This window comes from Falco biarmicus, chromosome Z (assembly GCF_023638135.1).
Source record: "Falco biarmicus isolate bFalBia1 chromosome Z, bFalBia1.pri, whole genome shotgun sequence".
Taxonomy (NCBI): Eukaryota; Metazoa; Chordata; class Aves; order Falconiformes; family Falconidae; genus Falco; species Falco biarmicus.
In genome coordinates this window covers 1,422,465-1,447,133 of record NC_079311.1, presented here as the reverse complement: position 1 = coordinate 1,447,133, position 24,669 = coordinate 1,422,465, and the positions used below count along the sequence as shown (strand labels likewise).

The 24,669-nt window shown below is 39.9% G+C and overlaps 1 protein-coding gene across 2 annotated transcripts in view; it reads right to left on the bottom strand.

Annotated features, from left to right (window-relative positions):
* RASGRF2 (Ras protein specific guanine nucleotide releasing factor 2) overlaps positions 1 to 24,669 on the bottom strand; it is a 132,029-nt gene that overhangs the window by 13,309 nt on the left and 94,051 nt on the right. For both annotated transcript variants that reach the window (XM_056325294.1, XM_056325295.1), the window contains exons 18-19: positions 19,564 to 19,670; positions 8,061 to 8,173 (exon numbers count right to left, since the gene is read on the bottom strand). In XM_056325294.1, the coding sequence (XP_056181269.1) occupies positions 8,061 to 8,173; positions 19,564 to 19,670 (220 nt within the window). The remainder of the gene's footprint in view (positions 1 to 8,060; positions 8,174 to 19,563; positions 19,671 to 24,669) is intronic.

Sequence of the window (24,669 nt, the reverse complement as noted above, 5' to 3'; positions counted from 1 at the left end):
TCGCTGATTTTTATACTGTGCTACATAGTATTTTGGGAAAATGTTTGAAAAATCAACATCTGAGAAGTGAAGACAGCAAAATAGGCATGCATAAAACAATGATTCACTGGGAAGTGTTCTTACTTACTGGCACTACACTGTCCTATTCAGTGTCCCACACAAAGAGCTGCGTCTTGAAATAAATAACAAACTGCTAGCAGATTTTACTTGTACCAAGTACATGATTTGCATTCAGTAATACAAGTGTTCCAATCCAAGTAAACCGAGCTTCCAATTCTGCTACAGGAAACTTGTGATTATTAGTGTTATTTCAGAGTGATGGGTCAAAAATGAATGCAGCAGAAGTAGTAAGCATTCATTAAACCCTCTTTACCCTAATGTAGTATCTTGGCACATAATTCTAAGATCTTATCCCTTCATTTGGAAAATAAAGACCGAATGAAACCTTGAACAGACTGGATTTATGTAACGTAGGAAATAGAAGGTTTATGGAGAAAGAACAGTAGGTCAGTATGTGAAAGACTGCCTATAAAGACACCAACGACACAGCAAGAAGCCACGGGACTGATTCGCATCAGAGGAGATTTAGTTTCAACCTTAAGTTTCCTTTTACAACTGCAAGTATAGGTAAGCAACTTCTGCAGAAGTTGTAGAGTACTCATCAGCTGAATTTTCAAGGAAAGTTTAGACGACCATTTTCAAAGAAGAACCAGTTCTACCGGTCATTCCAGAAAGCACTGCAACTGCACCAGGTATTTTCTCATGGTCCCTCCGATTCCTCATTTTTGCACCCTGTAGCAACAGACTTTCCACATACCAGCTGGAGAAAGGGTTAAAAGAAAAGGAATATATTGCCTGGAGACTTTAGCTATGAGTGTAGGATATGGAATTTGTACTATGTGGGTGGGGAGGAAGTGTTAATGCTTAGTACACTAGGTTCTTCTGTTGTGGGTTGCTGTGGTTTCCTTTTGGTTTGCCAAATTGGAAGAATTGGCTAAAAGCAGATCAGATACAGAGAGAAAGGATCTAAGAAACCTCCTTGTCTTCACCTTCAGCCTATCAAATCCACACAAAATGTCCCTTTCTTTAAAGGAGCTGGAAACACCTTATGTCTCATGGGCAAGCCGTGCAAAGTCTTGATTGTCTGCTTCAGGAGAAACCTAAGCTTCTTCTCCAGATAATAATGGTGTGCAGCCTTGGCAACTGGAATCAGACTGGCAATCTGTCTTTCCTAAGCTGCTTATCTTCCGCTGTAACTCACGACTGGCTGCCCGCAGAAAGGTATTGTTTGTCGTATGACAAGAGCATGTGCTTCCTGGCGATAAAAAACCAGAGAGGGCTTGCCCTTCACCACCAAGTAGTCTCAGCAATCTCGTAAACTCATCATTTGAGTTCCTTACACATAACTTTATATTGGCTGGAGTTCTTGTCTTTGATACAGAAATGACTGTATTTGCTTAAATAAAAAATAAAATCGGAAACATTAGATTCTCAAAAGGCTGAAAATAGTTAACTTTCCCTCACCTTTGCTTCCTGATATTCTCTAACATGACATCTCACAATTTGTGTAGAATTCCAATCCCTCATTCTAAAGAGATGAACGGTGCTTCCACAGTGCTCCCATGAAAAAAAATTCCTGCTTTTATCCGTAAATGCTTCACATTTACATCTGCAGAGGACAACGAATCTCTAGACATGATACAGCTAATTATTGATAGCATCAATAGTAACTTCTGCTTCAGTCTGCACTGTTGGCAGCTTTGGGATACCTAGTTTCAACAGAGGTCCAGGAAGCTAGGTTGAGCTGATCCGTTCTGCTTGGGCAGTTCCTACCGCACTCCCTGGAGAACCTCCTGGAAGCTGTGTAAGAAGTGCAGGTCCGTGTGGAAAGAATTAGGAGAGAAAGCAAAGGTGAGGAGAGATTCTGCTGGACTGTTTAACAGTACCCCTCTGAGGGAGCACTGAATGGGCCGACACATCCATTGTTATCCTTACAAATAAGGAATTAAATATATACGGAATAACTTTCTAATCCTTAGAGTCAGCAGCTAAAATTAGACCTATCTCTCACTTAATTATTAATCTATTAATATTATAAAATATTAAAATAATTTTCTAGTGGAAGCTATTAACATCTGTCTCCTCATTCTTTTATGGTACATGAAATATTATTTAAACATTTTGAAATCTGGTGTAAGTTATAAAGCCTGAAATTTATTGTCCGGTGAGATCATACAAGGCAGAAAATTTGTCATCATCAAATTTTGACGTCTACATATCCCTGGATTTCATTTACATTGATTCTGAAGAAGAAGAAGGAGGAACGTTCTTGAACCACCCTTTTTTTTCTCCAGATAGGACAATTTATTGAAGTTATTCACTGGTGTTCACTCTGAACTTTACACCTTGCTTCATCATCAATGAAATTTTACCTAGATTTCAGGGGTTAGTAAATAAGGCTTATAAAATCTCAAGCAAAACATACTTCAGTAGGTTTGCCTAGCTTTCAGAACAGATATTGAAAAAAAGAAAAAGCAGCTTTTTTACCCTGCAGAGAAACCCTGTCAGTCCATTCAACAAAAATCTCATCGTGCACAAAACACCAGCTGTTCTGTTTGATGACTCAAGAAGGCATGAAGCAGCTCAGTATCTCTCAATAAACACTTTCCTTGCCATTCATATTCTATACAGTCTTTCCCAGAGCTGACCATAAATTCTTCGGAATAAAACCCAACCTTTCTTCTTCCTCTAATCTCTGCTAACAAAGGGACTGATTTTCCGAGAAATTTATATGTACATATGCATACATAGACTCAAAGGCTAGATCAGTTTGTAAAAAGAGACATTTGTACCCAATGTCCTTCAAGGAGACAGTCCATGGAAAATAACCCACATGCAGGCTCAGAAAGCATAAACTTTCTTCCACAAGTGTTTGAACATTGAATTTATGACAATAAATGCTTTTTCTAACCTAACTCTGAATTGCTCTGCTTTTCAGACTCCAGAGTAGACTATGAAAACTGAAATGCAGGGAAGCCAAGACCTACGGTGAAGACTTAGTGGCAAACCTGAATTCTGACAGACGCTGTTTTGTTATGCCAAGCCCTTTTAGATACAAAAGCCTGCAGCAAGCACCTCTTCAGAAGAAGCAAAAAGCCTGCTTTATGACACTCGCCTAGAAATTGGGTGAATGACTGTTTCCATGAGGGGCATGTCAACTGGCTCACCCCTCCTTCCCATTTTGAACCTGTCCCAGAGAAGCCTTTTGAATGAGTTTCACCAAAACTTCCAGTTATGACAAATTTGTGCCTGCACATAGAAAGTATGCTGCCAAAAATCTTCCAATTGATTTCTAATGACAGTAAAAAAGACCTCCAGGTCTAGGTGGGTAATTTATAGTCCTCCTCTTAAGTAGTATTAGATGAAAGCCCTCCATCTAGAAGAAAACAAAAAAGATAACATCTTTCCAAAGCAGGTATGTGGTGGTGATGGACCAAGCAGCATTTCTCCAAACCAGACATAGGTAGCTGAACCAAAAGAAGAACCTCTACACATTTCCACAAGAAGAAAGACTCTCGATACCTTTAGGACTTCCAGGCTGGGCTTTACGTCCTCCAAAGTCACTGCTTATGTTCTGTAATTGTTTGAGAAACGAAGGTGTCTTCTATGACCTCTGGAGGAACAGTCAGGATAACTAATTTCAGATCATTTTGGTGGACATAATCTGCTTCATGATGGGCAGTTGCCTTGGAAGGAGTGCTTCATTAGCTGTCTACAGTTTGTTTTGTGGTTAGGTCCTTCAGTTAGACACAGTAGGTCCCTGTATTTCTAAGTCAATACAATGAGGAAATCACCTCTGTGATTTCCCCTCACCCTGTCATTGTAACCTATGGATGGTTCAAGGAACTCAAGAAAAAATTTTATTCTATTACAGGCCTTCTCTTAATATTCAGACCACTGACTATAATCTGCCATGTTGGCAAATCACAGAAAATCTGTAATCTGATGCAGAAAAAAGAAAACAATGGTATGAGAGGTCACTGATATTGAACACTGTGCCTCTTCACTATGTCTTGGAGCAGTATGGGAACGTCTGCTTAAAGTTTAGCAGTTCTTGGTCCAGGGAGACAATCTTGGTTGTCCCTACTACAATAATTAGTAATCTTCAGAGACAAGTAATAGAGAGAACTCTCCCCGCTTGAAGAAGCCCATGTTCAGTGTTTGCTTTGACCTACTTCCACAACCGGCCACAGCACCATGGGAGGCATCATGCAAGAATGTCAGGGAAAGCACCGTTCCCGTGTCACCATACCCTCTTTACACCAGAACTTTGCTTTTAGTGTGAATATAGAAAAAAACTTTGCTCTTCTGGCACTAGAAACCTGGTTGTCAACTAGGTTCATACATGTATGGTCAGATAGAATGCAGGCATGTGGATACTGTCTCTTCTGCTTCTGTTGGTTTCTCATTCTTCACTAAACTGGTTCCAGAATTGAGCAAGGACCTTTTCAACCTGCCAGAAAAGCTAAACCCTCCTGATAGAAAGCACTCCTCGGTTTTATATATTGGATTATAAGAAAATCAAGTTTTCAAAGAACAGTCTGGAGTTGGCTCCACCTCTGAATCCACTAACAAGCTGAGAAACTGGAGGACCAGAGGGACTCCTGCTTGATACCCCAGTGGCCGAGACGGTTCCTGAGGCAGCCAGAAGTGAAGTGTGTGTTCACAGTCCCCACGGGACAGCAGGTCACTGATGAGGACTACCAAGTTGATAATTCTAAAAAAAAAACTTATAAATATTCCCATTTTAATGATGTGCAATAAAAATGAAGGCTCGTGGAAGAGTAAAGGAACACACACCTCTGTGTCACTACCACAGATAACAGAGTTACATGCAAACAACTACATTCAGCTGCAGATCGTTCCTTAAATCCTGTAATGCCCTTTTCTCAGTCAACTATATAGCCTTGCTGAGGGCGTGTATCTCCAGGAGTCACTACAGTGCTTTTTTTAAAGCTTGGAAACCACTTCTAATTACTAGACAACCCATTTTCCTGAGGTGATTTATGAACCAGAGCTCCTCCTTCCAGTGAAAGTGTGAGATGTATGACACATTTGTGTATTTCATTCCAGCTGAATGATTTTTTGTCCAAAATCAGAATTGCTCCAATACACTCTTTCTCACAAGGTTACTGAAGGAGTTCCCATTCCTCAAAAATTAATTTCTCCTTACCAGCTGACTGTTAACAAATTTGACATGCCTGGCAGATAATCACCTCCTGTGTGGCTGGAGAACAAGCCCAAGTGCTTCAGATCACAGTTTCACTCAGCTTTAAGTCTTTGGGACAGTTTGGTTTATGTGATAATATTTTTGACTTGGAGCCTATGTCCTGTTGACTGCAGCTTAACAAAAGTTTAAATTATTACAGTTGTATTCATGCAACAGCTTCTATCTGAACATTTATTTATGCTACAACTCTTATTTGAAAGTTTATGGGCTGTTTGTGTATGTAATCAACCCACAGATAGGACATAGGAGTAATTTCAGCTGCTAATGAAATATGGTTGCTACTGGAAATGGAACACAGCAGTTTTTTTGAACACTTGGGACAGCAGTACTGTGTCACTGCTGCTTACTGGATTTCCCATTGGAATAGTATTGAAATCATACTGAAATTTGATTGGAAATTGAAATACTATTGAAATATTTAACACACAAGTTGTCCAGCATGCATATATGTTAGCAGCATTGCCAGTCTTGAAAAGCAATAAAGGATTTTTGATAGCCAATGTTAGCTAAGGCTTAAATTTCATGCCTCATTCTGAAGCGGGACATCCATGCACTCAGTCGAAAGGACTAGTCCTGCACAGCAAGCCACCACCGATGGCTCGTTTTCCAGGGCTAGTTTGTGGGATGTAACCAAGTACTTATGATTCTGTATGGCCAAATCTACAATCAACCCACACTGTTTGAAAAATCTGGCGGCATTGGGGTATACAGCTGCAAAGCCTGACGAAAGATGGCTTGGCTGAGGACCATATCTGAGGAAGTCTTTATTCTCTACCTATTTCCAACAGAAACTCCCACTGAGAACTTGGACAGATCATTTTTTCATGCTTTATTTGCCTGCTTGTGAAGTGCCATAATCTGTTCCAGAAATACTGTCAGGATAATGACTACAAAAAAGGATTTAAAAAATGCAATGTTTCTACAAAATATTTCAAATGAGTTAATTTTTAATTAACTTTCTGTTCAATTTCTGTACATACATTTTTTCATTTTTCTAAAATTTTATTTTCGAGTACTGTTTTTTCCACTGTCCCTCCCTTTTGCATTTTCTTTTCCCCATTTCTCAGTTTTCAAAAATTTAACTTTTTCAGAATTTTCACTTCTTAAGAATTTAACTTTTCCTTTCTTTTTTTTTTCCAAAAGAAATACAGTGCAAAAATTCACAGGATGGTCAAAAATTTAGTCTGACTTTTTGAAAAATTCTGAAAAATGTTTACTGGAAATACCTGATTAGTTGTATTCACTAGTATATACAGTGTGCTCAAGATGCCACAGTAATACATGCTAGAAGGGAAGAGAGGACAGACAATATCCACCAATTCACAGACGAGCAGTAAAAGGATGCAAATGGGGGCAACTCACGGTTTATACATAATTACCAAGGTCCCACTTTTTGATGCAACAGCTAATGGAAATTGGCTAACTGGAAGCTGTACAGAGGAATTGCTAACAAAGTTGTATGTTAAAGGTCCATAATCTATCCCATTACTCTGCCAGGAACAGCCAATTCAGGTTTATTTTCTTCTATTTTTTTAAGAAGCTAAAGGTCTTCTGGTAATTTTCCTCACTATTTCTAATAAATATAATAATAATTATTAAAAATTAAATTAAAAAATCTAATACAATTGCTGTCACAGATATTATTAAAAGCCATTATCCTAATCCTTTTTGCTCTTCTTGCTTGCTGTTTCTTCTGAGGAAATACATGAAACGAAGTTACTACTTTTACTTGGAATAACAGCACATGCAGTATTATTAAAAAGGAGGTTTATTTTTATTTATGTAAAAATTAAGTATGATCTCATTGACATGAAGTACTTTTATTAAAAAAAATCTTTGTTTCTTGAATTTGTTTGACTTCTTCCTTCCTAAGTGAACAACTTGCCCCTCATTCATTTTTCACGTAAGTATCTGATGGGGAAACCTGTCAAAAGGTTGTAGAAAATTCAGACATACTGCATTTATTGCACCCTTATTGGGTTTCCAGCAGAATATTTACAAAAATACTAACACAGCACATCACAGACTTATCTGTGTTTTTTCATCGTATCGTATTTTAAACACTGCCTAGTCTTTAAATGTTTACTGCTCCTTAGCAATGTAGGACAATTTACATGAAAATCAGTGGCTATAAAACACTCATTTTTAGTAGATGCAATTATTTTCACTGATAAATGCATACGAAGATTTGTCTTTCTGGCATGACAAGACACTTAACTCTGTAATACCAACCCTAAGTAACAAAATAAGGTGTTCTAACCCTGACTTAAATAGTTAATGCAGAAGCTTAAAGATCTTTCATTTCATGGGACTAATACAAGAATTCCTCCCTGTAAGCTACCCAAAGAACTTTGGATGTGATGCCAACACAAAGGAAGGTGCAAGCACGGTCTTGTTAGGATGTCATGACACATTAGGCTATCAACGGCCTCTTGTCCGCTGAGCAGAGTGGATGGCTCATTACTGAGGCAGAAGTTCCTCAAGGTATCACAGTGAGTGGTGTCGTGGCTTTACTGGACAGCATTTTTCCCTGCTGCATAAAGACTGAACCCATGGCTGCAAGCTGCTCTGCATCAAAGTTTTCTAATACAGGTATTTTTATGCATGAAACTTAAAACACGCTCTGTTTTATAGCTAATAAAACACTTAGTAATCCTTCCAAATTAAAAACTCTGGAGAAAAACCAAATGCTGTGAATTCTATGGTACATGATCCCCTAATTATTTCACATGCTGCAGTTAACATACTAAACTACTAGAAATGTATTTACCTCAGTATATTTGCAGTAGCTTTTCTTTCTTGTGGCAGAAGGTCAGGGTCTCTCAAAACTTCTTCCAGCAAATTTAACACATTCATTTTCAGCTCATTGTTCAGCTCAAAATCCTACAAAGGAAAACAATTTTACCTCCTTTTGTCTTAACAATGTTGGCCAAATAACTGAAAGAGTATACTTTTGTGAGTTTGTTTGAAGGATTTTTTGCTATTAGGTTTGAAAATATTTAGAGAAACAAAAGGCTGTAATATATTTCCTCTTCCGACCTTTATCTTCTGTGTGGAAATGGGCAAATCACTTAACCTTTCTCTTCTGAAGTAAGAACTGCATCTCACCAATACCCACAAAAATTCTCCAGTGATGACTATAAAAGCAGAAAAACTATGTAACTGCACTACTGAGACCGCTGCCTAGCAAGGCTGGACACTGGGGTTTTTTTCACTCTTCTCGAGTTTGTCTGTTTATCAGCCTCCCATTCCGGCAATTCTTATCTCATACTCATCCTTTTGGAAAGGTCTGCTTTTTTTTCTTCCAGGTAGTGGAGTACTCAACCTAATAAGCTTGATAAATCAGACTAGTGCTCCCTGGCACTGCACTTAAGGGCTTCAGCATCTTAATTACTTCTGAGGCAGACTGATACCTGACACAGGGCTGCAATTCAAGAACACAAACACACTGTTGATCTCTGATACTGGGGAAAATCAAATAATAGAACAATGTACAAGCTTTAAGGTGGGAATGTACAGGCAACTCTTGGAGTAGGCTCCAAAAATGTTTCTATTTAGGTCAAAGCTAGCATTTCAATAAGAAAACTAAACCCAAAACCTTCAGTCATCTACTGCATCACAGATCTTCCTTGGCAACCCACAGTTGCTTGCAAGCAGGACCATGTTTGCTGCAAGCCCCTGGGAGCCTTCCATGGCAACAGAAGCCATGAAGTTACAGAAAATGGGAAATACTTGGCACCTCCCTGCAAGGTCTGTGTGTTTCATTTTCCCAAATAAACCAGCTACAACCCCTTCTGTTGTGACAGGCTCTTAAATTGACAAGATGCCAGGAGATGGGTGCCTCTGGGGAGAACCACCCCAGTGAAGACACACACCATCGCACCATGGGTTTCACTTCAGGGGATGTGGGACCATCAGAGTGCCCCCAAAGTTAAAAAGGAAAGTGATGCTTAATTCCTAAAGGAACTAAATACTTAAGATGAAGGCAAGAATTCATGTTCGTTAAGGAAGGTGGTGTCACAGCCACGTTTATAGCACTTTTTGAGAAAGTTTATTGCTCAAAATGTCAGCACTTAGGAATACCCTGCTGCTGTCTGCCAGCAATGCCCTGGGCACTTCTCTCCTTTTACAAGCATCCCCTTTTCATTCTTCTAAAGTCCTCTCACCTGAGCCATTAGCCACAGATAATTCATATGTTGACACCAATTAGCATATGTGTCTTAGCATACGTGTCTTAGTTTTTTGTGATGGTTGTCTGTATTAGAGGATGCTGGAGAACAGGAAGCCATGGAGTGTTAGAGTTTGGGTGGGGTATCAGGCATATACCTCACAGTTCTGGGTACTCATCGTGTTTGTTTTATAAATACATTTTCTATTGCCATTGTTAAAAATGCCTTCTTTAGGAACTGTTTTAGCATGTTTGCAAAAGAAGACAGATATTTTTATTTATTTATTTAGGGTGTGGAGATGGGACTAATTAGTGAAACCATGAGGAATGTAACTAAACTAATGACAGTATGGTTAGCTCCAATGATTTTTAAAATACAACCACTGGAATATGAAACTATCAAAATTTAGTTAAAGGAGAAACCTTGAGTCTGCACAAGCTTAAGCAACCAGTGTAATTAATATTAGTATTGTCTGTCCTATGGCTCGATGGTGGACACTGTATAAAAGAAGTCTGGTATCTTTGCTAGTTGTGCTACAGAAATACCATAAAAGAACAGAAAAGGTACCCAAGAGCTGACAAGTCTAACATCCCCATTCAGCATGTTGGGTAAAATTCTCTACCTGCCACTGTAAATGGACAGATCACAACAACATGATAAGGATTTTATCTCCAAGTATGCTTTTCAAACCATAATTGGTTGATTATTTTCATTACATGGTATTTTTCCTCGAGACTTCTTTATTGCAGCTATGACCAAAAAAGTCTAGACTTAAAAGTTGTTTCTTTTCTAAACAGGATGGGGCAACCTCACCTATGAATATCAGACTCGGTAAAAACAAAGGCATTTCCATTTTTTGCATGTTTACAAACTAATTCTTCTAAGTGATGAGAATTGATACATTGTATGTTAATAGCAAAAGGTGTCTGTTGAGTAACCTCTACAAGACAGTAGTCCTGGAATCACTGGGGAAACTCATATTGTTGGCAAACTATACAAAAACTTAGTTCCTAGCGTTAGGGCTATTTTCCTCTTCAATTACACTGGCTTTGCTTTGGAAGAAAGTTGATAGTGGAAAGACTCACTTCTCTAACCTCAGAAAAATGAGAAGCCCTAGACCCTCTATCAGCATAGCCACCCCGAACTACGATGGATGACAGGGACTGGTTAGGGACTATAGACAGAGGATGGATGGGTTTGTGTGATTCCTTCACTCCCAGGCAGTCACTCCTCCACACCAGCCTGACCGCAACCCACAGCACAACCTTCCCATGGGACAGACCTGGCCCTATGTCCATGCAATTTCTGCAGCTGTTGTCTTACTGCTCAAATTCTCTTTGTGCCTGGAGGTACTCTTTTTTTTATAGCAATGTGCCAGCTGCTTCTTACAATGTGAGTAGAAAAAAAAATAATGAAAAAAGGTGGGATTTGGAAGAAAACTGGAGAGCTCTTCTATTTTTCCATTGAAGTTCATGATTAGGGGGTACTGAGATTCCGGTGTGATGAGCAATATACAAAAAATCTAGGGAAATCATTGCACTTAAACATGTACATATACTTAACTATGTAGAAAGGTTAACATGAGAATTATATAAACACCAAAATACTTAGCAACCAATTCCAAATATAATTTATAATAATACGTATAATAATAAATACAAGCAGATTATATCTATTTGTATTATGGGCGTTATATATGAATATATATTCATATAGTATGGGCACACATAGATCTATATGTAGATATATTATATACACATGTACCACACCTCGACAGGAATTTTTAGACCACTTTTGTGACATTTTTCTGTTGTATCACCTGTTAATATGTTTCACTATTTCTTCCAGCCATTGGAAGGACTTGCAGCAAGACCCTGCCACCATCCTCAGCACTGAAGGCTGGCAAGCTGGAGTAAACCTGCTATCCTGGCTTACATTTAAATTGCTGCACATCTTAGACCACCTCAACGTTCTAAGAGACTTTCAGCTGAGATTTACGTATCACAGAAGGAATACAGGCAGGCAGGCAAGAACCGCTCCATTTTCCAGCAGGCACATTTCAGTTTCACAGAGGTCTAATTCTTTGTGAGAGGCCACATACCTCATATTTTGGAGTCCATGTTAACCTAAAGATTTGTGGTTCTTATTCAGATTTTCCTTTGAGTTAAGCAGAGAAATTAATGAAGATTTCCAAGCAAAATTTAAACTTTTATTTTTAAGTCCATTACTGCCAGTAATGGGAAAAAGGAAATCGTAGGATAAGAATAGGACGTATGAAGTTCCCAACTGACCAAAAGCACCATGCACCATGTTCAGTACCATTTATTGAAGTTTCCAGCAGTAGAAGACTATAGCAACAGAAAGAAGTGTAATAATTTTGCTCTTACCCCCCTGCACTATGAAAGCAAAGGCCTGCTTTGTAACTACAGAGCACCAAAGTCAGCATGATTACATTTTAAGTAGACATAACCAGTCTGTTTATCTCTGTCATGCACAGAATTAGACAGCAATGTTCTCTTTTTAAAGTGCAAGCACATTCCCTTGCCAGGAGAAGATAGGAAAGCTGTGCTGCAGTATGAGAAGTGCTTCAAAAGCAACCTATTTCACCTGAGTGAAAAAAAAGTAAGAGGGGATGATGGACTTGGAATCACTGACCAGAAGAAAAGAGACTGCAGCAGAAGGAGCAGAAAGCAAGAAAAAGGAAACTTAGCTATGCTGGTGAGGTACAACTAGAAATATGTAGATTTACTATCGGCGGTTTACACAGAGAATATAATTTTCAAGTTTTGACACGGGCTCAGAGAAACAGTAGAAGTTTTTCCTCCCATCTTTCCTTAAATCTTCCTAAGTGAGAGGAAATATTCCTCATCTAAACAACGTGAAGAAACATCGAATAACCCAGACAAATAAAAGGGAGCTAAAACTGAAGAACCTAATTTATATTTGAGCACATCAGTGATAAGGACTACAGAAAACACTGGAGGGAGGGAAGGAAGTGGTAGGTGCAGGAGGGAAGACAAATCTACTGAAAGATTGTTTACAAGGAATTTAGAATATTTTTAAATACACGAGTTTCGCCCTACAATTTTAATATATCCACTCTCATGCCAAAGTGTAAAGAGATAATTATTTCAATGGCATCAGTGGAGTGACTCTTAGTCTTGTATACCTGTCCTGGTTTCAGCTGGGATGGAGTTAATTTTCTTCTCAGTAGTTAGTACAGTGCTGTGTTTTGGCTCTGATGTGAGAACAGCGTTGACAGGACAGTGACGGTTTTAGTTGTTGCTGGGTGATGTTTCTACTAAACCAAGGGCTTTTCAGTTTCCTGGGCCCTGCCAGCCAGAGGGCTGGGGGGGCACGGGACATGGGGAGGGGACACAGCCAGGACAGGTGACCCAAGCCAGCCAGAGAGGGATTCCATACCGTGGGACGTCATGCTGAGTATATACCCTGGGGGAAGGAGAAGGAAGGGGGGACATTTGGCATTATGGCGTTTGTCTTCCCGAGTACCCGTTACGTGATGGAGCCCGGCTGCCCTGGGATGGCTGAGCCTGCCTGCCCGTGGGGAGTGGGGAAGGAATTCCCTGCTTGGCTTGGCTTGCGTGGCTTTTGCTTTACCTGTGAAATTGTTCTTACCTCAACCCTGGAGTTTTACATTCCTTTCTGATCCTCCTCCCCATCCCTCTGGGTGAGGGGGAGTGGGCAAGCGGCTGCGTGGTGCTGGGTTGCCAGCAAGAGTTACACCACAACACAGCAGATCAAACTCTATCAGAGTTAATTGAAGTTAATTTAGTGTTGCAGTCCTCTACAACAATATTTAATTTTCCAGCATAAAAGCACACTAACTATATCACATATAATTGTGCTGTGGGAAATGTTTATAAACTCACCTGCAACAGAGCATTTACACATGTGGAAGGCAGAGATAAATGATATAACTGTCTATCAAGGAAATTCATCCCAGAACTTGAAATAAGTCTAGCTTACTTCAAGAAGCAAGGAAAGGACAACAGCTTTGTCTTTGAGTTTGTTTCAAGTGCAAAGAGTTGGTCAGCATTTGGGAGAGAGTGCCAGTCCTGATTGTACAGTATCAGTGTTAGCCTGTCACTCCTGATGGAATATAATCAGGTTAAAAGTGCAAGCTATGTTAATAGCATGACTGAGTAATTTTCAGCACATACATGCAAACCACTGCTTATCTAAGCCCTGTGTAATCCTGTAGTACAAAGAAACCTTTAAAGAAGAATCCAGCCATTATGTATTGTCAGATTAAAGCGTTCAGGACAGATAAGAAATGTGACATCCCTGCCTCCAAGTCCTGGGATGCAGTACATTCATCAGCTTTGCAGAAAGACCTCAGTGAAGAAGGACCTGTCAGGCTTCAGCAGAAGTGGGTGCAGAGTACTCCTAATTAGTTTGACTGAATGCAAGCTTGGCTGCTGTTCTGGGGGTGACTCATGTTCCCTGAAGGGTCATGGTATAGCAAACCCTTACACTTCCGCAATGTTTGGACAGAGCGTAGCTGCAATTAAGTGCATTACTATTCAATGCATAACTGTATTCTGCAAAGGGCGTAAGTTTATGCGAACTGGACTTCTTCACTAAGTGACCAACAGCATGCTGGAAGGCTCACTCAGGGCTCTCTTGCCCTGCCTCTCTCTGGGGCAACCTCTCTGTTTCTTCAATTCACTATTTGCATCATGGTGCCTCTTTATTTCAGAAAGAACCCCAGAAATTTCTTTGCTGTTTCAAGGCAGAGGCCACAGGTCACAGTTATTTGAAATGTAGTTATAATGCAGCATATTTTGCTATCAACCAGTATGTTGGCATAACTGTAATTTGTTCACATTTCTACAATAAACTTACTGTAACTTTGACAGCCATCATATTCATTACTCTATGGCATTAAACATGAAACAAGTGGGGGTCATATAAAGCAATTTTTAGCTTACTTTTTATTCCAAGATACCAAATGGAATTGACCAATTCATGTACGCTATTTTTAACTAACTGAAATCATCTTTGCTTGAACAAGTCTTTGTATACACGTGTCCTCCATAATCCCTAAGTGATACTCAATAACTACATCTGCAAAACCTTGTGTTGAAAACCTAACACGGCTTCATCAGTATGAGCAAGAAAATCACTTACTTCACAGCTGGAGCAAAGCATGCACCAGGTGTGAGATCATAGAATCGTTCTGGTCTGAAAAGACCTTTAAGATTATGAAGTCCAACCATTGACCCAGTACTGCCAGGTCCATCACCAAACTATGTCCCTAAGCACCACATCTACACGGCTTTTAAATGCTTCCAGGCATGCTGATTCCACCACCTCCCCGGGCAGCCTGGTCCAATGCTTGACCACCCCTTCCATGAAGATGTTTTTCCTAATACCCAATCTAAACCTCCCCTGACACAACTTGAGGCTGTTTCCTCTTGTCCTGTTGCTTGATACTTGGGAGAAGAGACCAACACCCACCCGCCCACAGCCCATCAGGCAGCTGTAGGGAGCGATCAGGTCCCCCTGAGTCTCCTCCTCTCCAGACCAAACACCCCTCAGCTGCCAGCCCCCTCCCCAGCTCCATTGCCTGTCTTTGGACATGCTCCAGCCCCTCTACATCCCTCTTGAAGTGAGGGGCTCAAAACTGAACACAGGATTCCAGGTGTGGCCTGACCAGTGTCGAGCACAGGGGCACAGTCACTGCCCTCATCCTGCTGGCTGCAGTGTGCTGCAGTGTTTCAGACACAAGCCAGGATGCTATACTTTCAAATTTCAAGCCATGGTCTCCCCAAGTCTTGTGGTAACCTCGTAACTCTCTGACACTGTCTGGCAGCCATCTAGTTTGCAGGAGGGTTAGTATCTGCCAATTCACTCCAGCTAAGATCTTCAAAGAAGCCAATGGGAATAAGCACCCAGCTGTCATTCACGACTGGGAGGTCTGGAGAAACCAGCTTCTCTCTCCATCAGCAGATGTGAAAGCTTTCTCCTTGGACAAGCTCCATTTCAATTTGCTCGCCACAGAAGCAGAAAAAGCTTGGTTTTGTAACATGAAGTGTTTAGATTAAAAGACAAGAAAGTACTGTTAAACAGAAAATGAAGCTGCAAGACCTCACTGGGATAATGAAAATCACACCAAGACTTCCTCCTCTTGGCTTTCCTTTCCCTTCCTACTTTTCCATCACTGCAGAAGTCAGTGGGAGTACTATCCCTGTGAGCCCCTTCTGTTCTCATCAACACCCTTGTCTTCACAATGACTGTTTGCCTCGTTATTTGTGTTTTCGTTGTTTACAATGGGAGAATCCTACGCTCTTCCTCTCAATTACATTTTAAAAATGAAATGTAAACTTGAACATTCTGCTGTTATTTTGGGCAAAAAGAAAGCTTTGTTGGCTTGTAGGTAGCTGAATGAAAAAGACAGAAGTATAGGAGAAAAAAAGAGGAGGGATAGGGAAGGAAAAGAAGAAAAATGTAAATAATAAAATCTGGGAAACCTAAACAAGCCATCTTTCATGCTGTGCTGGTGTTGGCTGATGAGCAATACAGGTTTGATTCCTCTTGCTCAGTGTGGTAAAAACAAAATGTGTCACATTAGGCCAGGATGTTTTTTTCCAAATTTTAATCTGTGCCTTGTGAGCTCCTGGAGACATTAATTAGCTCCTTCTGCCTTCCTGACAGGGCTGCAGATCTGGCACTACCACTATATATTTACTTGGAATTTGAGTGAGGCTTTTACAGTGTACGACCCAAGTTTCAAAAAATAATTATTTCTTTTTCTAAGCATTGTTTAGTATGATTTCAAGATAACAAAACTGTTTTATGAAAGCATATCTTCACTGAATAGGCTGAATTGTTAATTTTAACAATTGTTGATTCTGTTTTCTGGCAACAGACAAGTTTACATATTAAATACTGTCAGATTAAATACTCAGATAAATTTTAAAAAATACATGCTTTAAAAACAAAACAACCCACAACACTAAACCATCCACAACTGTGGTTTTGACACAGTTGCAAGATACTGTAGGAGGTCAATTCATTCCATAACCCAGCAGAGGAAAGCTCCTCCAAACCCTGGATTTGCTAGAGAAAAATGAGGAAAAATAAGGCTCTGAACCATTTGTTTGGAAGATTTCTCTATCCCTCAGTTCGTGCACTAACCCTGACCCATGTTATTATACACTTGAGAGCAGCACACTGAAGGAAGCCAAAGGGATCCAGAGGGAAGGGGTAGAGGGTAGGGACTAACTAGGTGGGATGATACATGTAAGAGCACTTTTAACATATGGTTGTACATTACTGTCTTTACGTTGCACACATTTCTGAATGAAGCACATTCTTAGGTACTGTGCAGCACCTCATGTGCTCTGGGCATTACAGCACAATAAATCAGTACAATAATTTAGGCAGACAAATAACATGTAGAGGCCTGAATGTTGTTTGTGGATCAGAAAGCATAAAACCAGAGTTACTTATGCTGCAGAATTATTCACACGCTACAACACTAAGCACACCTGTAGTAGCATCCGGCACCATAAAAAGAGAACTAAAGAAAGCCCTGCAGTTTCCTCATATAGCGTCTTTGCTTTTCTTTGTTTCTATTAATAAGGAAATAGCATTTTGGCAGAAAAAAACGTGTGCAGTAGGTCACCTTTTATAGTCATGCTAGCAATGACCAGAAGGATCTCAGGCACATCGCAAGGAGAAGAGTCTACCAGACAATGGGAGAACCTTCTCCCACGGAGGACAGAAATTGCGTATTTTGTGCTGGCAGTTTCTGCAGCAAAAGCAAATTCAAAGCCAATTTATTTTGTTAACTTTTTTTTTTTTTTTAAGAGAATAAAACCTGTCCTTGGCTGCTGATGAAGGTGAAGGTTGCTCAAATGCACTAAGTGGCCAGAGAATGATGCAAATACCTTAAAATGTAATAAAGTTTTTGGCAGGTCTGTTGATCTCATAGAATTTTAATGCTTATATTCTTTTGTCATTTTGGAAATCTAATAAGCATTTCTTCACCAGACACTGGTGGCTAAAGGTTCTCTGGCTTGCAGTTTGTGTTGTTACTGTAAAATGAGGCTCTGAGCTACTGCTCTCCCAGGACTATACATCTTTACTGCCAACATTACATGCTATTTGGCCAGACAGTAATTCTTCACTTGTCTTCCTTAAAGCAGTCCTGTCCCATATTTTTTTGGCAGAAACTAGTCAGACATTTCTGGTTTGCTTAGGTCTTCTGTCCTTTCTCTCTCCCTAGCTTCACAAGTAAACACCACAAAGTGCTGATTACATGCTCTGTTGCTGTAGCATTTGTTACTTTTGGTGCCAAAGCTGTTGCATTTTAAAATATCTGCTAAATTGGAATACTGGCTTAAGAGAGCTAGAGAATTAAAATCTGCCACTGTTGCCATGGAAAAAGTAAAAGGCAGTGAGAGACAAGGGAGTCCGGATAACAGCTTCCCCTTTGAAAATGCAGTGTTGAACTATTATGTATTATCTTTGTCCTCTTAATATTTTTAAAAGAATACTAATTGTAAACATCATGCAAAATTAGGTGTAGTAGTATTCAGGACAATATTATAGTTTTGTACATCATGGGTACTTTTGAAATGGAAGCAAAGATCGCTTTTATTTTTAAGGAGAGAAAGTATATTTTTGGTAAATTGCTAGAATGACAGAGTACACTTGCACTCTTCATAGTTACTTTGTACTTATGATAGAGAATCATCACAGCACCATCAGGGTCAGCTCTGAAACTTAAACTTCAGTGTAACTAGTTGTAGATCCCTACTGTAGACAAAAGTCTGATGACTCCCAAAATTTTCACAATTACATTAATTAACCATCTTTTAATTAGCCTAGAGGGTCAACTCAACTCAGAGCAGTCACTTAACACAAACTGCAGCAAGGACACACTAAGCATGTACTGTACTCTACAACAGTAATAACAGACTTCTGCTGTTCCAGTTCCAGCTCAAGATTTTGTCATGCAACAATTTTTATTTAACAAGTAGTCAAAGAAATCTTGGTCTACATAGATTGTTTCCAATAACTCAAAATGTGTAATCATTCCCATGATACCAGGAGAGGTTTTATTAATTTCATCTGGGCTGTTCAGCTTTTCAAACACAGCCAATTTTCCCACTTAGGCATTTCTTACTGACTTGATTCTCTAGCAAACTTAAGCTCTATGGAAATTAAACCCATTACATGGAAAAAAGGGAACTGAGTTTAACATAGGACAGTTTGACATCGCTGCAATTAGCTGTTCAATAAACCCTTTTTAGATCAAGTGGTCTTGATTACCAGCATGTAGTGACAAAGCAATCTACAACCGCTGTGAAGTATCATCTATACAAGGCGTACAAAAATCTTCCATTGGCTTCCAAAATGCTCTCACTCTTTCTCTTTCCCTCCCTCCTTCCTTCCTTCCTCCCTCCTTTCTTTCTCTCTACTCCTCTTTCTCTCCTTTCCTCCTTTGTTTCTTTCACTAATTCTCCTGTTAGACTTCTACATACATGCCAAAATCTGCCAACATTTGTCTCACCTGGCAGCTTAAAGGCCATTTCTATCTGCAAACTTCTGCTAGCTACTCAGACTTCTTTTTTTCCCTTCTCTGTCAATACAGTTTTATGTTTATGTATCAGACCCACACTCCTGTCTTGGTTGTAGAGGGATCAACAGGACCGGTGTATCTTTCCATGTGCGATTCACAACAAATAAACAAACATCTGTATGCAAACACAAGTATTTTAACACAGTCAAAGTAACGGAACCACGCTGCCTGTAGCATGAACGGTTAATCCAACCTGCTCAGTATGTATTTCAACACACATTACACCAGTAAAGCGCTCACACACAATGTTACCAGGAATAATGTCATAACTGGGTATTTTCAGGAGAGCTTTGCAAGGCTAGATGAAGGATTACTCACTTGCTTAACAGTATCTTTTTACAAGCTAATTTTCCATATTATCCTTCTAGCACTGAGTTTTCAGGCTGTTTGACCTCTGCAACACTCCACAGCAGCACTGCTTAAAAAATACTTTGTAGGGAGAACATAGACTTACTGCAGTTGGAGAGGAGAAAGGTGCAGAAGGAGAATACCTGAGAATGCTTGGAGACCCAGTGGCGCAAGACATTTAGGACTCGATTCGTGGCCGCTCTGCGTATTATGAACTCTTTGTCGCACATGCGTTCAGAATTGTTAAATCCTGTGCGGAAAAAAACACATATTGAAGTTAATGGCTGCAGCGAAAATTCAAATATGGTATGAGTAACTTTGGTAAACTGAAACCTCATAGGACACTTATGTGTAATAAAAGGAAAGGCACCTATATAGACTTTCAAATATGACCACTTAAGACTGCTGAAATTCTGCAAGATCAGTAGAATACAATCTTGCCCATCATAACTAATACAGACACCTCCTTGGGTCAGCGCTCAGTTTCAGAAAGATGAAGAATCTTTGCCTGTCTCATTAACGTCAAGGTCTCCCTTCCATATGGAAAAAAATAACAGGACCAGACCAAAAATGTACAGGGCCTGTAATCAAGCAGATTACAGAAGGAATGTGAGTATGACACAGAAAGAGGAGAGTGGTAGATTTCAGAAGTGGTAAAGAAATAGAGGAGGATACTAGTTTAAACACAGAGAAGGCTGACACAAGAAAGGTTCCTTCTTAAGAGCAGTATTTTACAGGCTCGACTAGTCAACAGAGATTGTTCAAATAAGCTATTTGTTTTTTTTACCACGGGGGTGACAAGAAGGCGGGAAGGTATACAGCACACACATTTACAACCCCAGCTGTCTGAAAACAAAGCTATGCGAATGCAGCATTTTCCCACACACCTTGTAAAGACAACTTTTTTTTTTTTAGTCATCAGTATTTACTTACAAATCAATAGTTTTAAAAACAAACAAGAAATTTTTTTTCCTACATTCACGTTATTGCTTCTTTCTCTTCTCATTCTGCTGTAGCTCTGTCATAAATACAATATGATAAACTGACTACATTATTTTAATAATAACAAAAGTCTTATATTAAAACACTGACTTTTTTAAAAAATTGGTAACTGAAGACAGACTTGAGAACTTTACATTTTTCTAAGCTTCTGTTAGATTTGATCTTATATTGTGCTGCTTTTGCTTTCCATTTCACTTGGTGCAGAGTCCAGGGGACAGCTGGAAGCACCCTTCCATATGAGCAGTACTTTACTATTTTTTGGCATAAGGCTTTGTTAAAGCCTGTGAATTACTGTAAATAGCAAAGGCAGATTAAACTTCTCTTTATTCTGTGACAAACCCATTAGAGGTATTCTTGCAGGATAGTATTAGTTTTGCTGTATTTTTATGAAAGACAATAAAAAAAATCCAAATTGCTGCTCTATATTTTTGGAAGGATAAGAAGGAACAGAAAATTTTAACCGCAGTCTTACATGTTCTACAGCAGGTTAGACCCCAAAACCCGAATGTATTTTCTATGCTTACATTTCATGGAAGTTTTTTGAAGCATGGCATATTACACTGCAGCTGACATCTAGGATTCAATGGCAAAGGAAGTTTCATATTACAACATCTTCAGGAGTTTCGCTGCCCATAAGCAGCAAAGTAAACAAAATCTCTGAGGCTTTACTCAGTAAAAGGTAACATCGGCAACATTTTGTGTGTTAATTTTCTATGCCTTTCACAGTTAACCTCTTGCAGAAGCCATTAGGCATACACATTATAAACCATTCAATTAGCCACTTAATTGCAGCAATGAAAGTCACAATGAAAATTATATATTAACACAGTGGAGTCTTTATCGAAGTAACATTAAGCGAAAGATGTCTCAGTAAGGTGGAAGGAAAACAGAAAGAAGCCTACAGAGACAGTTTTAAGTTAGCTGCAAAAAGAATAAAAAAAGCAAGACAGGAAAAAGGAAAAGCTCCAGAGATCACTCCACAAACTTCTGTGGTCCTCAGAATTTCATAAATTTTTAAGTAGTAATTAGCTTGTTGAGGAGAATAAGCAACATGTTCACTCAGATCCACACCGTCAGTACCTAATGTTGATGCCTTGAGCCTAAAACAGAGATCTCCAGTTTTGTAAGAAAAGAATTTAGCTGAACGTAAACGCACATGTGAATTTTATTCCAAGTGGGTGATTCATTGTACATCTTCAGGTAGAAGACTTCAAATAAATAACTAAACCATCAAAATACAAGTTTTTAAAAATAAAACTGGGAATCAATTAACTCCATTGTGACCTCATTCTGAAATACCAAACAGCTCAGAAAGCCAGGATGTATTTCCTTCTTTCTTCACAGAACATTTATAATTTATTGTTCTTTACAGAAACAAAAAAGAATCTAAAATTCCTCAAGCAACATTCACTGTCCAAGACTTAAATCTGCAGATTGATTTAGAAGAAAATCATGTTTATGTTGTTTTCTTGTGGCAATGGAATGGAGTGGAATACCCACGATTCTCTATATACTGGCTTAGCGTCCTTCCATTTGGATGTCTGGCTCTACCTCAAGGCTTTCCCTCAGCACTTGTTTTGAGCTACAGTAGACTCCAGACAGGATCCAGATTCAGTAGCTCTGGCAACAGGTCAGCAGAATTAGGCCCTAAGCCAGAGCCAGTTACGCTGGAGAATAACACATGGAGTCCTTGGACCTTCCTGAGGCAACTGAGGCTTGAACAGGCCAAAGCTACTAGGACTTGCAGTATTCAGAAAAAGAAGCCTCTGCCTCAGTTCCTCGACTACGATCTACCATGCTATTCTCAAGCAAATCCTTCTGCATAGGGATGGAAGGAACAGGGAGCAGTTCAGGACAAAGGGAATTACTATACTCTCACTTCAAAAAGTGGTGACAGTGTTCTGGGCAGTGCTGGAAACTTGCACTACAACAGAAATGAAGATGAAGAACTGCCCTTCTTGAAGGCAGAGGTGTGCAAGTCATCACTGACCGGTGTTGAGACATCTGCAGAAGCGAAGCATATGATCCTCTTCTCTAGGCCTACCACCAGGAGCCATTGCAAATTGTGAACCTGGTGAATGGTGGTGTTCAGGACACCGCTGGCTCTTGGCGGTTCAATTCTGAACTGACTTGTGACCGAAGCGGGCACCAGGACTGTCAGCATGCAGTAGAAAGGGTTACCATCCACACATCATTAAAATGCCCGTTGGGCACAAATTAATTAGATTAGTCACAAAATAAAAGTTATTTAAAAACTGCTACTATTCACTAGATAAGCTTGAGTGGATTTAGACACATTTTTTTCATTAAAATTATAGAAAATGACAACCATTTTTTGATGTATTCACCTGCGTATCAGAAAACTATATAAATGTAAAGTTATACCTACATAGATAACCAGCAAATCTATTCAAAATTCATCTGTCAGCTCCCTTCCAGTCAGCATAGCAACAGCCAAACCCCCAACCATTTAAAGCACTGGATTGTATCATTCCTGGTACTAAGGTAATTATGTCATATTATTAACCTAAAGAAAAGTTAGTGAATACTGAAGGTGAAAGCAAAAGAAATCTCAGTAGTTGTTACAGTCACTGAATAGATCTTTTCAGTAACACAAAGGTGAAAACAACTAAGATCAAATGTACTCAAGTACACTCAAACTGCACAGAACAGCGGTATTAATTTCAGGATCTTACAAAACTCAATAAAAAGGAAAAAATGTCAGCTGCAAACAAGTGCGATCAGTAAGTATTGTTACTTTTTGGTCTTCTAACTTTAATAGAAAAGTTCTAAACAAAACATTTTAAAAAGCCCAATACAAACTTATTTGCACAGTTGCATTAATACAGAAGAAGGAACTTGGAGAATCAAGTCCTTGGCTAGCGTTGTTTTTGCTCCTTGTAACCTTCAAAGCCACATGGACTTTGGGACAGAAACTGCAAAGGGGAGATGATCATAGACTAAGATCTGATGAAGCCACTCAGAAGCTATCCAAGCATCGGTGAACTTTGGTGGTGCCATTGGTGTTTCCTGCACTTCTCACAGTGCAAACTCCTTCTAACACATCAGCTCTATTGCTGCTCTGCACTTCCCCCTCTCTCTTTCTGCCCACCACATCCTCTCCTAACATAACTCCAAACAAAACCCTAAGCCACCACCACAACTGCACTATTCCACATGCAAAGCCCACTTGTTTATGCATATTTCCAGTTGCCCAGTATACAACCTTATCTGGTTCTGCATGTTCATGTCACCACTTACGGATAACCCATGCGTCTGCTGCTGTCTATGCCGCAAAAGGTAGCCCAAATCCTCCAATCCTGTCTCCTTTTGAAACAGCTGGCAGTGGTGCTAGCCAGGCATGAACTCCAAGCTATCTTGCCTACAGCAAAGAACCAGGAGACAGCCAGGAACTTTCTGGGCCCCACATCACCTGCTCCACCTGTCCATATGTAAAGATGAAACTGGGCCTGCATTAACTGACTATCCAAAGTATGCAATATGAAATTTTGCCATTGTTTAACCCTAGTAGGTGGCTAAAACAAAAGGTGCTGACCCACGGACAGCAGATGTTGATCTGCAAGGAACAAGGGTTTCATCACACCTTTAAGGCGTATCTCAGAAAGTGTCCTACTGAACAGTTTCCATGAACTTTTTAGCATTGCTGCATCTGCTCTATTATTCCCCATATATGTTTCCTACACGTTTTGGAGCTAGGAACAGTTTTTAACTCTGACTATACAGTCCGTAGTTTAATATCATTCATGTCCATGACTTGTACTTCGTGGCGCTCTTACCAATGTAGTCCATAAATCTAGGTGAGTTGAAAGATCAACAAAATAAAATCATTGAATCATAGAATCATTTATGTTGGAAAAGACCTTTAAGCTCTACCAGCCCTACCGTAAAACCTAGCACTGCCAAGTTCACCACAAAACCATGTCCCTAAGCATATCTATAAGGCTTTAAACACCTCCAGGGATGGGGATTCCACCACCTCCCCGGGCAGCCTGTTCCAGCACTTGGTCACCCTTCCAGTGAAGACGTTTTCCCCACTACCCGACGTAAACCTCCGCTGGTGCAGCTTGGGGCCGTTTCCTCTCGCCCTGTCGCTTGTTCTCCGGGAGCAGCGCCCGACCCCCGCTGCCCGCAGCCCCTGCCAGGCAGCTGTAGGGAGCGACCAGGTCCCCCCTGAGCCCCCTCCTGCCCAGGCTGCCCCCCCCAGCCCCCCGGCCGCCCCCCCAGGC